At 45.0% G+C, this 14275-nt stretch overlaps 1 protein-coding gene across 8 annotated transcripts in view; it reads right to left on the bottom strand.

The window, feature by feature from the left end:
• Positions 1-14275, bottom strand: part of TRAF1 (TNF receptor associated factor 1) — a 32316-nt gene that overhangs the window by 2279 nt on the left and 15762 nt on the right. For all 8 annotated transcript variants that reach the window (XM_016185008.2, XM_060200061.1, XM_060200062.1 and 5 more), the window contains 4 exons: positions 10491-10556; positions 8712-9122; positions 6919-7096; positions 3223-3371 (listed from right to left, as the gene is read on the bottom strand). In XM_016185008.2, the coding sequence (XP_016040494.1) occupies positions 3223-3371; positions 6919-7096; positions 8712-9122; positions 10491-10556 (804 nt within the window). The remainder of the gene's footprint in view (positions 1-3222; positions 3372-6918; positions 7097-8711; positions 9123-10490; positions 10557-14275) is intronic.

Here is a 14275-nt window from a genome sequence, read left to right on the forward strand (position 1 = left end):
TCTCTCTCTGCCTTTTGTCTCCAGAAAAAAATCTAAATAATAATAAAAACAGGGGGGCAGGCAGTGGCACACCTGTTTAAGCACACACCAGTATGCAAGGACTCGGGTTCCCACCTGCAGGAGGAAAGCTTCACGAGTGGTGAAGTAGAACTGCAGGTGTCTCTCTGTCTCTCTCCCTCTCTATATCCCCTCCCCTCTCAATTTCTCTCTGTTTCTATTTAATAATAAATAAGTTAAAAAATAAAAAAAAGGGGGGCTGGGCAGTGGCACACCAGGTTAAGTGCACACAGTGTGAAGTGCAAGGACCTGTGTAAGGATCCTGGTTCAAGCCCCGGCTCCCTACCTGCAGGGAGATCGCTTCACAAGCAGTAAAGCAGGTTTTCAGGTGTCTCTCTGTCTCTCTCCCTCTTTATCTCCCCCTCCCCTCTCAATTTCTCTCTGTCCTATCCAATAAAAAAAATGAAAAATATCCACCAGGAACAGTGGATTTGTAGTGCAGGCACCAAGCCCCAGCGATAACCCTGGAGGCAAAATACAATAAAAATGGACAGCCAGATGTGGAACACCAAGAGAGCTCACCAGGATAGTGTGTCTGCTTTATTATGAGCGTGACCTTAGTTTCCCCATTGAACTGAAGGAAGTTTCAGTGCGATGATGTCTTTTCTGTTCTCCTATCTTTCTATCAAAAAAAAAAAAAAAGAAAAATTCTTGATGCTCAGGCCTCATTATCCACTGTCATGAGACCAGGTGGCTGGCATTTTCACTCTGCCCAGCAGGTGTGGGAACTCCCCATCCGCTGACTCATATACAGACCACGGTACCACAACTGCCCCAGCCCCATCTGCTTTTGCTCACCCCCCTCCATCCCAACTGAAGTCTGTCTTCTTGTCTCTTCCCTAGCTCCAGCCCTGTAATATTGTTTCCCTACAGGAATGCCTAGTTCCTTTTCACTCCTCTCCTTCTAAACATGTGTGTGTGTATGTGTGTGTGTGTGTGTGTGTGTGTGCTTTCAGCTTCATGCCTGCATGATTCCACTGCTATGGGGAGGGATTCCTTTTTTCTAAATTTAAGATAGAAGGAGATAGAGATGGGAGAAAGAAGGAAAGAGAAACGAAGAGATATCATGGCACCTGTCATTCAGGGTACTCCTATGTGGTACCAGGGCTCAAAGCCAGATCCTTGCAACATGGTAAAGTGTATGCTTTACCGGGCCCCTCTAAATGTGTTTAATAGACTTTATTTTTAGAGCAGTTTTGGGTTTACAGTCAAATTGGATGGAAAATATAGAGATTGTCCCCTGCCCCCACATCCTCCTCCACCATCAACATCCCCATCAGACTGGTTATGCCTCATGAGCTTACACTAACACACCATACTCACCTAAGTTCTAGGGTTTAATTAGGATTCACTTTTGGTGCTCTGCATGTATCCACTGTTGGTAGCACCATACATGAACCGTTTCTCTGCACTAAAGACCCTCTGAACTCTCATTCTTTCCTCCTCTCAACCTCTGGTGACAACTGATATTTTTATTGTCTAGAGAGTTTTGTCTTTCCCAGGATGTCATATAGTCATCCTGACCTCTTTCACTCAGTAGTACATGTTTTAAAAAATTTATTTATTTGTTATTGGATAGAGACAGAAATTGAGAGAGAGGGGGAGATAGAGAGGAAGAGAGACAGAGAGACACTTGCAGACTTGCTTCACTACCTGTGAAGCGACTCCCCTGCAAATGGGGAGCCAGGGGCTTGAACTGGGATCCTAACCAGTCCTTGCGCTTTGTGTCACATGCACTTAACCCACTGCGCTACCGCCCGACTCCCTATATTTAAAAATTAAAAAAAAATTTTTATTTATTAGTAGTACACATTTAAGGCCCCTTCCTCCATGTCTTTTTCATGACCCAACTACCCATTTCTCTTTAGTGCTGAATAATATTCCATCTTCAGGATGGATCATAATTTCTTTATCCATTCACCTACTGAAAGACATCTTGACTGTTTACAGGGTCTGACAACTATGAATAAAGCCACACTGAACACTCATGCACAGGTTTTTGTGTAAACTATATTTTTACCTCCAGGAAATACCAAGGGCAAATCTGTATGAGTAAAGAGCACATGCTATTTTGTGAGAAACTGACCATCTTCTCCAGTGCTATACTACTCTTTGCATTTCCATGAGCAATGGGTGAGAGAGCAATGTTGCTCCACTACCTGGCCAGCATGGGAAGTTTGGCCATTCCCTTCGATGTGCAGTGTTAACAGCTTTTTTCCTCTTTCTGAAAAGGCTGCCAGTTCAGAGAGCCCCCACATCACCTCCTTCAAGAAGTGTTCCTTATTTACTTTACCCTGTGACTTTCATTTCTATCTGTTTGATTTTTTATTTTTAAATTAATGATTTAATATTGATTTATAAAACCCTAAGCTAACAAGAGGGGTACAATTTCACAGCTCCTAGCAGCAGAGTTCTGTGTTCCCATTCCCTCAACTGGAAGCTGCAGTATTTCTCCCAAGGTCATGGATATGAGTATATCCATGATCATACACACACACACACACACACACACACACACACACACACACACACACACATATATATATATATATCCATTTTTTCTATGGTCCTGCCTTCTCTTCACTGCTTATTTATTTAAACTATTTTTTATTTATTAATGAGAGTAATAGAGAGGGGGGTGGGAGGGAGAGGATGTAGACGTCATCCTGGTACAAGCAATGCTGGGACTCAAACTCAACTCCTCATGCTTGAGAGTCCAGTGCTTTACTGCACCACCTCCTGGACCACTCTATCTGCTTTTCAGGGGTGCTGGTTCAGGCATTTCAACCTCTGAGCTAATGGGGCTGGAGTGAGCCCTGGCTATTCTCCATGGAACTGATTTCTAGCTTTAGAAAAGGGGAGACAGAAAATTCAAAGCAGGCAAAAAGCTTGCCTGGGGCTGGTGAGATGGCTCACCAGGTAGGGTGTGTTTTTGCCATGTACACAGCACAGGTTGGAGTTCTGACACCATATGAGAGGTGCTATGATACTGGCTGGGGTCAGCTTTGGTGCTGTGCTACTGCCTCCCTCTTTCTGTTTGAATGAAAAAGTGGGAATGTTCAGTGGGACCTTGACACTGGGGAAAGAAAAAGAAAGCCTTGCTATGTCACAAGGCCAATTCATGGCTAAGCCAGGAACAGGATCAGGCGCCATTCATTCCCCTACCTTATTCCGGAAAGGCCACGGCAGCAGAGCATCGTACTCCCCTCTCATGATCACAATGAAGAGTGATAGGTGGGTCCTCTTTCCTGTTCCATCCCCATTCAGGTAGAGTCGCAGACAGAGTTTGTAGCCATACTTGCCAGTGTAGAAAGCTAAAACATACAGAAACAGTTGGAGAAAGCTGGACTAGGCAGACCCAGTGGCTAGGCATGTCCAGGGTCAGTGGCTCAAATCTGGGGTTGGAACCCAGTGTTCTTATTTATCCCTTCGAGCACTTTGAAGAAGAGTGGCTTTTGGAGATCATTTAGCCTGGTGATTATCAACTGCCTGCCAGAACTGTAGATCATGGGGCCAGGAGATAGTTTACCAGGTAGAGTGGACACTTTATCATGTGTAAGGGACATGGAAGCACCTTGTAAAGTGGATGCTTTGTGAGCTGTGGAGCAGTGCTGTAGTCGCTCCTCCTCTCCCTGTCTCTTTGTCCCTTCCCCTCCACCTAAAAAAGGAGTCTTTCTAAAGTGGCAGTATTATATAGGCATAAAATCACAGCACAAATCCTGGAGAGAGGAAAAAAAAACTATAAGAAACTGAGTTACCACCACCACCTGAGTGTCTGATTGAATGGTACCAGGGAGGGCAGTGAATCTGTATTTCTTTTTTTTTTTTTTTTTTAATTTTTTATTTATAAAAAGGAAAAACTGACTAAACCACAGGATAAGAGGGGTACAATTTCACACAATTCCCACTATACAGAACCCTGTATCCCATCCCCTCCTCTGACAGCTTTCCTATTCTTTAACCCTCGGGGAGTATGGACCCAAGGCCACTGTGGGATGCAGAAGGTAGAAGGTCTGGCTTCTGTAATTGCTTTCCTGGGTGAATCTGTATTTCTAACAAGTTCAAGGGCCTACAACCACACTTTGATCTCATCAAGCAGCTTTTTTGCAGTTGGCAAGCCACACCCACAAAAGGAAGTGGCTGGCCCCCACATCATCATGAGTTGGGGCAGAGCCAGGATGAATGGTCAGCCCTTCTATCTCCCAACACTGATTTCTTTCTGCCATCTGAAGCCAAGTGGGTGGGTCTCTTGGAGGATAGGATGGGGGGAGGGGTGGCTCTGCTCTGGCTGCTCTTGGCAAAGGCCCCTGAAGGATGATTCATCCTGTAGTGATGAAACACAGTGGCCTGTGGATTCTTCCCTTGGACAACTGAGAGGGCCACGCTGGGTGGGTGCCAGAAGCTGTCACCACAAGGACACCTCTGGGAGGAGCTGGGGGGGGTGCAGTTTATATGGGGAGGGGTAGGAAAGGGTGGAGGAAGGACAGGCTGACTCATCTCTGTCTGTTATGTTCTGTTAGAACAGGAAGTCTGAGGGTGTCAGGCGCAGTGGGTTTGGCGCACATGGTGCAAAGCACAAGGACCAGCATAGGGATCCTGGTTCGAGCCCCTATCTCCCCACCTGAAGGGGAGTCGCTTCACAGGTGGTGAAGCAGGTCTGCAGGTGTCTGTCTTTCTCTCCCCTCTCTGTCTTCCCCTCCTCTCTCCATTTCTCTCAGTCCTATCCAATAACAAATGACATCATCAACAATAATAATAACCACAACAAGGGCAACAAAAGGGGGAAAAATGGCCTCCAGGAGCAGTAGATCCATGATGCAGGCACTGAGCCCCAGGAATAACCCTGGAGGCAAAACAACAACAACAACAACAATAACAACAACAACAACAAAAATACCAGGAAGTCCAAGTCACTGCTGGCTTTCTTTTTCCTCTTTGGAGAGAAATAAGGACAAAATGCTGACTGGCAGGAGGCAAGGCCACCCCATGAGGGGGTTGTCCTGAGGGAAGAGGCCTGGATTTGGGAGCAGTTCTACTCTGGTGGTGGTGGTGGTGAAACATAGAGCTGACTCACCATCTCTAGTCTCCTCTGTAAAGTCTGGAAGTGGAGGAGAAATAATCCCAGTCCTGTGGGTTGTTGTTGTTGTTTTAAAATTTATTTATTCCCTTTTGTTGCCCTTGTTGTCTTATTGTTATAGTTATTATTGTTACTGATGTTGTTGGATAGGACAGAGAGAAATGGAGAGAGGCAGGGAAGACAGAGAGAGGGAGAGAAAGATAGACACCTGCAGACCTGCTTCACTGCTTGTGAAGCGACTCCCCTGTAGGTGGGGAGCTGGGGGCTCGAACCGGGATCCTTACTCTGGTCTTTGTGCTTTGTGCCACCTGCGCTTACTTAACCCACTGTGCTATCGCCTGACTCCCAGTCCTGTGGGTTTTGAGTATATGTTAGAGTAGCTGATGAACATGAGACATACTAAGTTCGAGCAGAGGCGAGGGGTCATTAAAATCATCCAGTGGCTCAGGAGGTGGCACAGTGGAGAAAGCATTAGAACCTAAAAGTATGAGGTCCCGAGCTTGCTCCCCAGTATCATATGTGCCAGAGTGACGCTCTGGTTCTCTTTCTCCTTCAGATCAATCAATCAATCAATAAACTAATTAAAATTATTATCTATAGGGATCCAGGAGGTGGCTCAGTGGGTAGAGTACAGGCTTTCCCTGCATGAAGCACTGACATTGATCCCTGACACCATACAGGAGCTTTAAGGGAACTTCATGGATGGTGGAGTGGTGCTTTGGTTTCTCCCTCTCTTTTCTCTAAAACATACTGAATGAAAATACTGGGCCAAGGAGACCGTTCAGCTGTATTGGGCCCTGGGTTCATCCTGTAACTCCACATAAAACAAGAGCAGTAGCAGATAGTATGCTTAATGACTGTTTATTAAGACATATACAGGTGAGTGAGGTGAAGGGAGAAAAAGGACACAGAACCTAGTCCATTAGGCTAAAAGCTACACGTTGTTAACTAATGTCAGTTAAGGCAGATATCTAGGGATGTGTAGATAGTGTACTGATTATATTAAAGACTCTCTCGTGCCTGAAACACCAAGGTCTCAGGTTCAGTCTCCAGCACTACCATAAACCAGAGCTGAGCAGTGCTCTGGTCTTGCTCCTTTCTCTCTCTCTCTCTTTTGCCTCTCTCTCTCTCTCTGTTATTATAAATATTTTTTAAAAGACAGACAGCTACTGAGTAACAACTTTGTGGCAGGGTGCTATTTATAACCCTGCCCCAAAGGGCAGAGAGATATATGCTGGGGTTTTAGTGGTCTGGAGTGACTTTTCTGGAAGGAAACAAGACAGAGACAGAGACAGAGACAGAGAGAGCACAGCACTGAAGCTTCCTCCTATGGGCATGGCAAAGAAGGTACACTTCTGGATAAGCTATCTTGCCGGTCCAGATGCATCCTATTTGCTTTTTTCTCCATCTGCCTTATTTTGGTTATTGGATTCCTCATCAGGGGTCCCATGGGTCAACTGTGAAAAGCCTTCTCTGAACCCCTCATATACATATACTTGCGTCCACAGCACACACTCTTTCATTTCTACTAGCCACACGGAGCAGATCACCACTTCTATTCCTATTAGCAGTATGTGGCTGGTGTTCAGGTAGGCAGAAGGCATGTCCCGTTCAATCAGATCTGTGTGCCCATGCATGCCCACCACCCCTGCTGTGCCAGCACTGCTGCTGGCCTTGGTATGTGACCTGAGTGGACAGGGCAGGACTATCACTAAGCTGGTTACTCCCCCTACTGATTTCCTGGGCTCCCCGAGCTGGTCTGTGTATCTCTGGCAAGGTGTTACCTGGGGAGAAGAGGCTGACGGTCCTGCCACAGGCTGACTCGTGACACCGCCGAGTGACATTGGTGATCTTCCATAGGAAGGTGCCGTCAAAGGAGGCCTCCTCCATAAGGCGCAGACTCTGCTCCAGCTTGCCCAGGGTCTGATCCTTCTGGGCCAGTGTCTGCTGTAGCTCCAGCACCTGCAAGGAAGTCCATTCAGTCAGGAATGCCAAAGCCCAGTATGGTGGATGTAGAGACAGATCTGCCCCAAATATGCCTTCCTGACCATGCCTGCCTGGGAACTTGTATCTGCCTTTTCACATGCTGTTGCTCCTGCCAGGAATTCATTTTCCTACTAGCAAGTTTCTACTCATTTGTTAGAAACCTGGCTTTTTTTTTTTTCATTTTTCTTTTCTTTACTGATCAATGGTTTAGAGTCGACAATAAAACACGGTAGTTTGTACATGTGTAACATTTCTCAGTTTTCCACATAACACTCTAGTCCCCCACCCACCCACCCCCATCATAGGAACCAGGCTCTTCATTAGGAAGCTTTCACCCACTGCCTGAGCTCAGGTGCTCTCTCTCATCTATGTTCTCAAGGGATCTTTACAACAGTAGTATGAGATTGAACTTGGAACCTCATATGTTAAAGTCTAACACTCTATCCTCTGCTTTACCTCCCAGGCCATTCAAGAGATTATTTTCTGCCTTTCTTGCCAGATGGTCTCCCCTAAAGAAGAAAATGCGCAGGTAGGATCTTATCACAGACTTCATCACTGAAGGGCTCTATGGGGACTAAAGGCAGATTAACTGTGGGTCCTGAGAGGGGCAGGGACAGTGTAGAAAAGACAAACAGGGGTCAATTTCAGTTTAGTATAAGGAATAACATTCTTTTTTTTAAAGTTTCTTTTTAAAAAATATTTTTATTATCTTTATTTATTTATTTATTGGCTAGAGACAGTCAGAAATTGAGAGGGATAGAGAGGGTGAGAGACAGAGAGACACCTGTAGCACTGCTTCACCACTTGTGAAGCTTTCCCCCTGCAGATGGAGAGTAGGGGCTCAAACCTGGGTCCTGCACATTGTAGCATGTGCGCTCAACCAAGTGCACATGGCCCCATTCTTTTTTTATTATAAAATTTTTAGAATAAGTCTTTTTTAAAGGATTGCTTATGAAAGAGAGAGAATCTTGGACCTCAGGCAATGAGAGCCTAGTGCACAACTACTGTGCTATTCCCCTGGCCCAAGGAATAGCTTGCTTTCCTTCCTTATTTCTTCCTTCCTTCCTTCCTTTTTACCTTTATTTCCTTCTTTTTTCTATAATTATGCTTTCATTTCTTTCTTTCTTTTTTTTTTAAGTATACATTAAGAAATGGAGAAGGAAGGGGACAGAGAGTGAGAGAGATGGAGAGACATCTGCAGCACTACTTCACCATTAGTGAGGCTTCCCTCCTGCAGGTGGGGACCAGTGGCTTGAAGCTGGGTTATTATGCATAGAAATGTGTATGTTCTATGAGGTGTGCCACTGCCCAGTCCCCCCAAAGAATAACTTTCTGACAGTGAAAAATGTCCAGTAATGAAATGAGTTGCTCATGGGCATTTCCTATTGTCAGAGTTCAAGCAGAGGAACTGAAGCACTGGGATGGGGGCAAAGAGTGACCTTGAATATAACTTCTGACTTAGTGCCCTTCCCAGAAGATCCTGAGACAGAGAAGAGATAGGTTTTGGTGTGATGAGGCATGACTCCTGGGAGCTGGAGTGGACTGGACCCCTTGAGCTGGCCTGGAGAGTCAACTTGTCTCCCATGCTCACCCTTTGCTCCAAGTTGAGGATGTGCTCACGGTCCAACTGACTCTGGTGGATGGAGGCGGCCAGGGCTAAGTGGGAGGCCTCCACCTCCTTGTTGAGGACTGCAACAATGTTCTCAAACACTCGAAGCTTCCCCTCTAGTTCCAGCAAGAGCTTTTCCTTCATGAATTGCTGTAGGGACAGCTCCTCCTGGCTCTCAGAACAAGGTGCCCGGTAGCAGTCAACCTCCAGGTCCCCAGCCACTTCCACAGTTGCCTGCAGCTGCAACTCTGACAGATTCCGCTCCAGGGCCATGGGACCTGACCCAAGGCCAGAGCCCAGCTGGGCCTTCCACCGTTTCATGAACTCCAGCAGTAGGTTTAGATGGGAGGCCTGGGAGGCCACCTCATGCTCCTGCATGAACTTTGGGTTCCCCTGCCAAAAGAGCAGACTCATCAATAAAAACAAAGAAGGTGGGGGGCTGGGCAGAGGTTAAGTTCATATGGCGCAAAATGCAAGGACCATTGCAAAGATCTCGGTTCCAGCCCCCAGCTCCCCACCTGTGGGGGGGGGGCTGTCCACTTCACAGGTGGTGAAGCAGGTCTGCAGGTGTCTATCTTTCTCTCCCCTCTCTGTCTTCCCTCCTCTCTCAATTTCTCTTTGTCCTATCCAACAACAACAGCAATGACAAGAACAAGGGCAACAAAAATGGGAAAAATGGCCTCCAGGAGCAGTGGATTCATAGTGCAGGCATTGAGCCCCAGCAATAACCCTGGAGGCAAATAAAACAAAACAAAACAAAACAAAACAAAACAAAACAAAACAAAACAAAACAAAACAAAACAGAGAAGGTAGAGGGAGGACTGGGGAGGAGTGGGGATTCTACCAAAGCTTGCCAACAAGCGTTACAACTATCCATTCCACAAAGAGAAGTCAGTTTGTATGTAGCAGGAGGGATCTGGAGGAAGCCCCTGGCATTAGACATGCCCATGGTGAGCCACGAGCATCCCAGCTTCCAAACAACTACTTTGGCCAGTTCTTGAGTGAATGATGATTCAGTACCATGGAGAGAGGAAGGGGGTAGATGGTTATCATTTTAGAGATGCTATACCAACACTCAGGTGAGATATTAAGATCTTCTCTGAGGGCAGGGGAGATAGCATAATGGTAATGCAAAAAAGATTTTCATGCTTTAGGCCCCAGGTTCAATCACCTGCATCACCAAAAAACAGAGCTAAGCAATGCTCTCGTATCTCTTCTTTGTGTTACTAAAAAAATAAAACAAATAAATTATTTATTTATTTATTTTAAAAAAAGCTTCTGGGGCCAGGAAAGTTAAGCACACATGGCACCAAGCACAAGGACCAGCTCAAGGATCCCAGTTTGAGCCCCTGGCTTTCCACTTGCAGGGGGTTGCTTCAAGGGTGGTGAAGCAGGTCTGCAGGTGTCTTTTTCTCCCCCTCTCTGTCTTCCCCTCCTGTCTTGATTACTCTCTGTCCTGTCCAACAGCAATGGCAACAATAACAACAACAAGGGCAACAAAATAGGAAAAATGGCTGCTGGGAACATAGTGTAGACACCGAGCCCCAGCAATAACTCTGGAGGCAAAAACAAACAAACAAAAAACTTCTTTGAGTAGGGAGATGCTTAACTAGTGGAATCCTGCTTTCAAGTTCATTAATATAAGGAATATGCAGAGGAATAGTTGATATTCTGAAAAAATCTTGGAAGGGCTGGACTAGGGAGATACAGTGGTCTGGGATTGTACTAGTCAGATCTCCTTTCTCACACTCAGGCACTTACCTTGAAGGAGCAGCCAATGCCTGCAAAGGGGCACCCAACTCCAGCCTCAGCTATTTCAGAGTGGTCCTAGAAATAATAACCATATCACTAGATGTTATGTCATATCATGTCAGTGAAAGACACTAAACTCCAGCAGAGTCTAAGCCTGGCTGGGCCACATGACTAAACAAGATGTTCCTTCTGCCTTGTTGATTCTTTCCCACTGTTTCAGCTTCAGCTCTTCAGTGATTTGCCTTCAAATCAGAATCAGGGACTCTGTGGACTATAACCCTCAATAAGGATGTTACTTCTCAGGACACATTCTAACTGCCTGCCCCCCCCCCCCAAATATCACTCACTCTCTTTGAGGCTCACTGATGTGCTTTTAGTGCCAAGGGCAGTGCCTGGCACAGAGGAGACACCTAGAAGATGCTGGATACTTTGCTCTTCTTGAAACCTGTGGAATCTCCTAGTTATTCCCATTTGGTCTGTTGTTGGCAATCCCTCCTAGGCTGTGAAGAGCCTGTCCTGCACAACTGTTACTTCCTGATAATGTACAGCCTTAGTGCAAGGACACAAAAGGGCGCCAGTATTCTTTTGTAACCTGACAATATCACTAACCTATATAGAGGTCTGAAACATATAGAAATATTTTCATGATCGTTAATTTGTCCTTGGATACAACAGTAGAAAGAAAAGGTAGGGTGGATTTTCAGTTGCCAATTTACTAATGAAGATGCTGAGGAGTGGCTGGGTGGTAGCGCACGGGGTGCAAAGTGCAAGGACTGGCTCAAGGATCCCAGTTCGATCTTCTGGCTCCCCACCTGCAGGGGGGGGGGGTGTCTCTTCACAAGCAGTGAAGCAGGTCTGCAGGTGTCACTTTCTCCTCCTTTCTGTTTTCTCTACCTCTCTCGATTTCTCTCTGTCCTATCCAACAACAAAGACAGTAGTAGTAATAACAACAAAAATAAACAACAAGGGCAATAAAAGGGGAAAAAATAGCCTCCAGGAACGGTGGATTCTAGTGCAAGCACCGGAGTCCCAGCAATAACTCTGGAGGAAAAAAAAAAGACTCAGGCTTAGAGAGGGAGGGATTTGTCCAGGGAGGGAACAGCTACAGAACAGCTAGGGGACAGTGTATCCTCAGGGCCCATCCCATACCCACCACTGTCTCTTATTAAGAGTAAGACCAGGGAGATGGCCCAACCAGTAGAGCACACATTCTTTCTTCTTAGAGAACCTGAGCTTGAGCCTGCAGTCACTACATGAGCATACCTGCATATGGCAAACTTCACAAGTGGTAAAGCAATGCTGTGGTGTCTCCTCTGCTTTTTCCATGTCTCTATCTCTCTTCTCTCTCTTGCTTTGTCTCTTCTTACTGTCTATCTAAAAAGAATTCACTAGGAATGGGGGAACTGTATAGATTCAAATAACCCTGGCAGCAATACCAAGAAACCAAACTTTTATCTGGAAAAGGGCTTGTACACAGAACTCTACAATTCAATAACAAGATAAACAACTCAATATAAAATGGGTAAACTGTTGAAGAAAAGGAGTTATATAGGGTTAGGGAGATAGCATAATGGTTATGCAAAAAGACATTCATGCCTGAGGCACCAAAGGGCCCAGATTCAATCCCCAGCTCCACCATAAACCAGAGCTGAGAATTGCTCTGATAAAAAAACAACAACAAAAAAACCCCCCTGGAATTGGCATATTGCACCACAGTAAAAGAAATACAGATCCAAGAAGGATTACAGAGGATCTAGTGGGGGTTGTATTGTTATATGGAAAACTGGGGAATGTTATGTAAGTACAAACTATTATATTTACTGTCGAATGTAAAACATTAATTCCTCAATAAAGAAATGAAAAAAAAACAAGAAAAATAAAACTGGAGATATGAGTGACAAGTTAAAAAGATACTCAACATTACCAACTATCAGAGAAATTCAAATTATATCAATAGAACCATAATAAGTACCACTACCTATTTACTAGGTGGTTAAAATTTTAAAAGTTTTGGTGGAGGATAGAGTGGAACTGAATCACTCCATACATTGCTAGTGGAAATATACAATGGCAGTCACTTTAGGGGAAAAAAAAAAATCTGAGGTGCTTTATACTGTTGAATCATGCTTTAAATTAAGTCAAATCATATTTACAAGGTAAATTACTAATAAAGCAGGCTTATAAAGTTACCACACAAGCCTACATTCCATTTCTAGGAATTTACCCTGGAGAAATAAAAACATGTGCTCTCAAATGTATGTGAATGCTCACAGCACCTTAATTCAGAAGAGCCCAAAATATGGAGTTAATCCAAATCTCCATCAGTTGGTGAATGAGTAAATAAATTATGGGGTCCTGGGGATAGTTCAGTGGGCAATACATATGCCTTACTATGTGTGAAATCCTGGGTTAGATCCCCGGTACCACATGAGTGCACCATGACCAAGGGAATGTCATAAATGGTGGAATGGTACTTTAGTGTCTTCCCATCTCTCTTCTTCCCTTTCTCTTCCCTCACCCCTCTCAATAGAGAATAAAAAATGAGCCAGGGAAGAAGTTCTGCAGTATGGCACGTGTGTGAGGCCCTGGGTTCATTCCTTGGCACTACATTAAAAAACCTGTGGTATATCCACATAAAGAACAGAACTCACCAACCAAATGAACTAAAATGCTAATATACTCAACAATCTGAAGAAACTTAAAAAAAAACAAAACATTGTATCCAACGAAAGAAGCTGAACATAAAGGACTACTACACATTATACATTTTTATTCTTGTGATATTCTAGAATAGGTAAAACTAAAGTGATGTAGAGCAGACCAGAAGCATCCTGGAACTACAAACGGAAGAGGCTGAGTAGACACCAGGGTATGAGGAAGCTTTTTTCTTGTGTAGGAACGTTCACTACCTTGACTAAAGTGGTGGTTACAAGGTCAAATATAGTTACTGCTATCCATAAGTCTGTGTACTAACAAGTGAATTGCATCACATACAGATAACTTGACTTTTTAAGAGCTTTTTTTTTTTTTTTTAAATACCTCATGGGGTGGCATGGAGTGAGATTTGGATGAAAAAAGAGGACAGAGGACAGAGGTCTTTGGAGCTGACCAAATACAGTGTTGCACTAGTTGTTTTTAAAGTAAAGCAAGAGGATTAGAGGCGCAATGAGTGCAGTTAGTTTGGGACATGGAGCAGAGCCCAGCAGCGGGTCTCTCCCCAGTGCCCTGAGGCTTCTATTATGAGTTATTCCCAACAAAGAATAGAAAACAGATGTTTAACTGTGTGTGTGTGGGGGGGGCAGAGGGTAGTTTTGGCATATTGGAATTGAAGCTAGCTAGCGGAAGGGGGGGGTGGTAGCTCCTGTTGAACAAACTGGGGAACCTCTTAGGTTGTAAAACTGCTTGCAAGTCTGTGATTTGCATCCTCTGCAGCTTTAAGGATATATGCTTGAAGTAAGTGCCATAGAGGCAAGGAAAGTGGGGGTGGGGGAGAAGTGAAAAACTAACTAACAATGGAATTTCACACTTCATCCAGCAGTGGGAGGGATCTAATAGCAGAGCCTTGCTGGCTGATGTTGGTGCCGTGAGAGTTGGCTGCAGATGGGAGATGCACTCTGGGATGGACATAAAGACCATCTTACCATGGTGTGTGTATGGAAGTAGGCTGTGAGGAGCCACCCATGGCTGATAGAGGAGGGGATGCAGTGACATTAGAGGCCGCCAGAGGTCCTGATGGCCAACCAGGTAGCCCTTCAGCCCATCAGCATCCACTTGCTTAATCATTTCTCAGTGTG

Source organism: Erinaceus europaeus, chromosome 10, assembly GCF_950295315.1.
Source record: "Erinaceus europaeus chromosome 10, mEriEur2.1, whole genome shotgun sequence".
NCBI lineage: Eukaryota > Metazoa > Chordata > Mammalia > Eulipotyphla > Erinaceidae > Erinaceus > Erinaceus europaeus.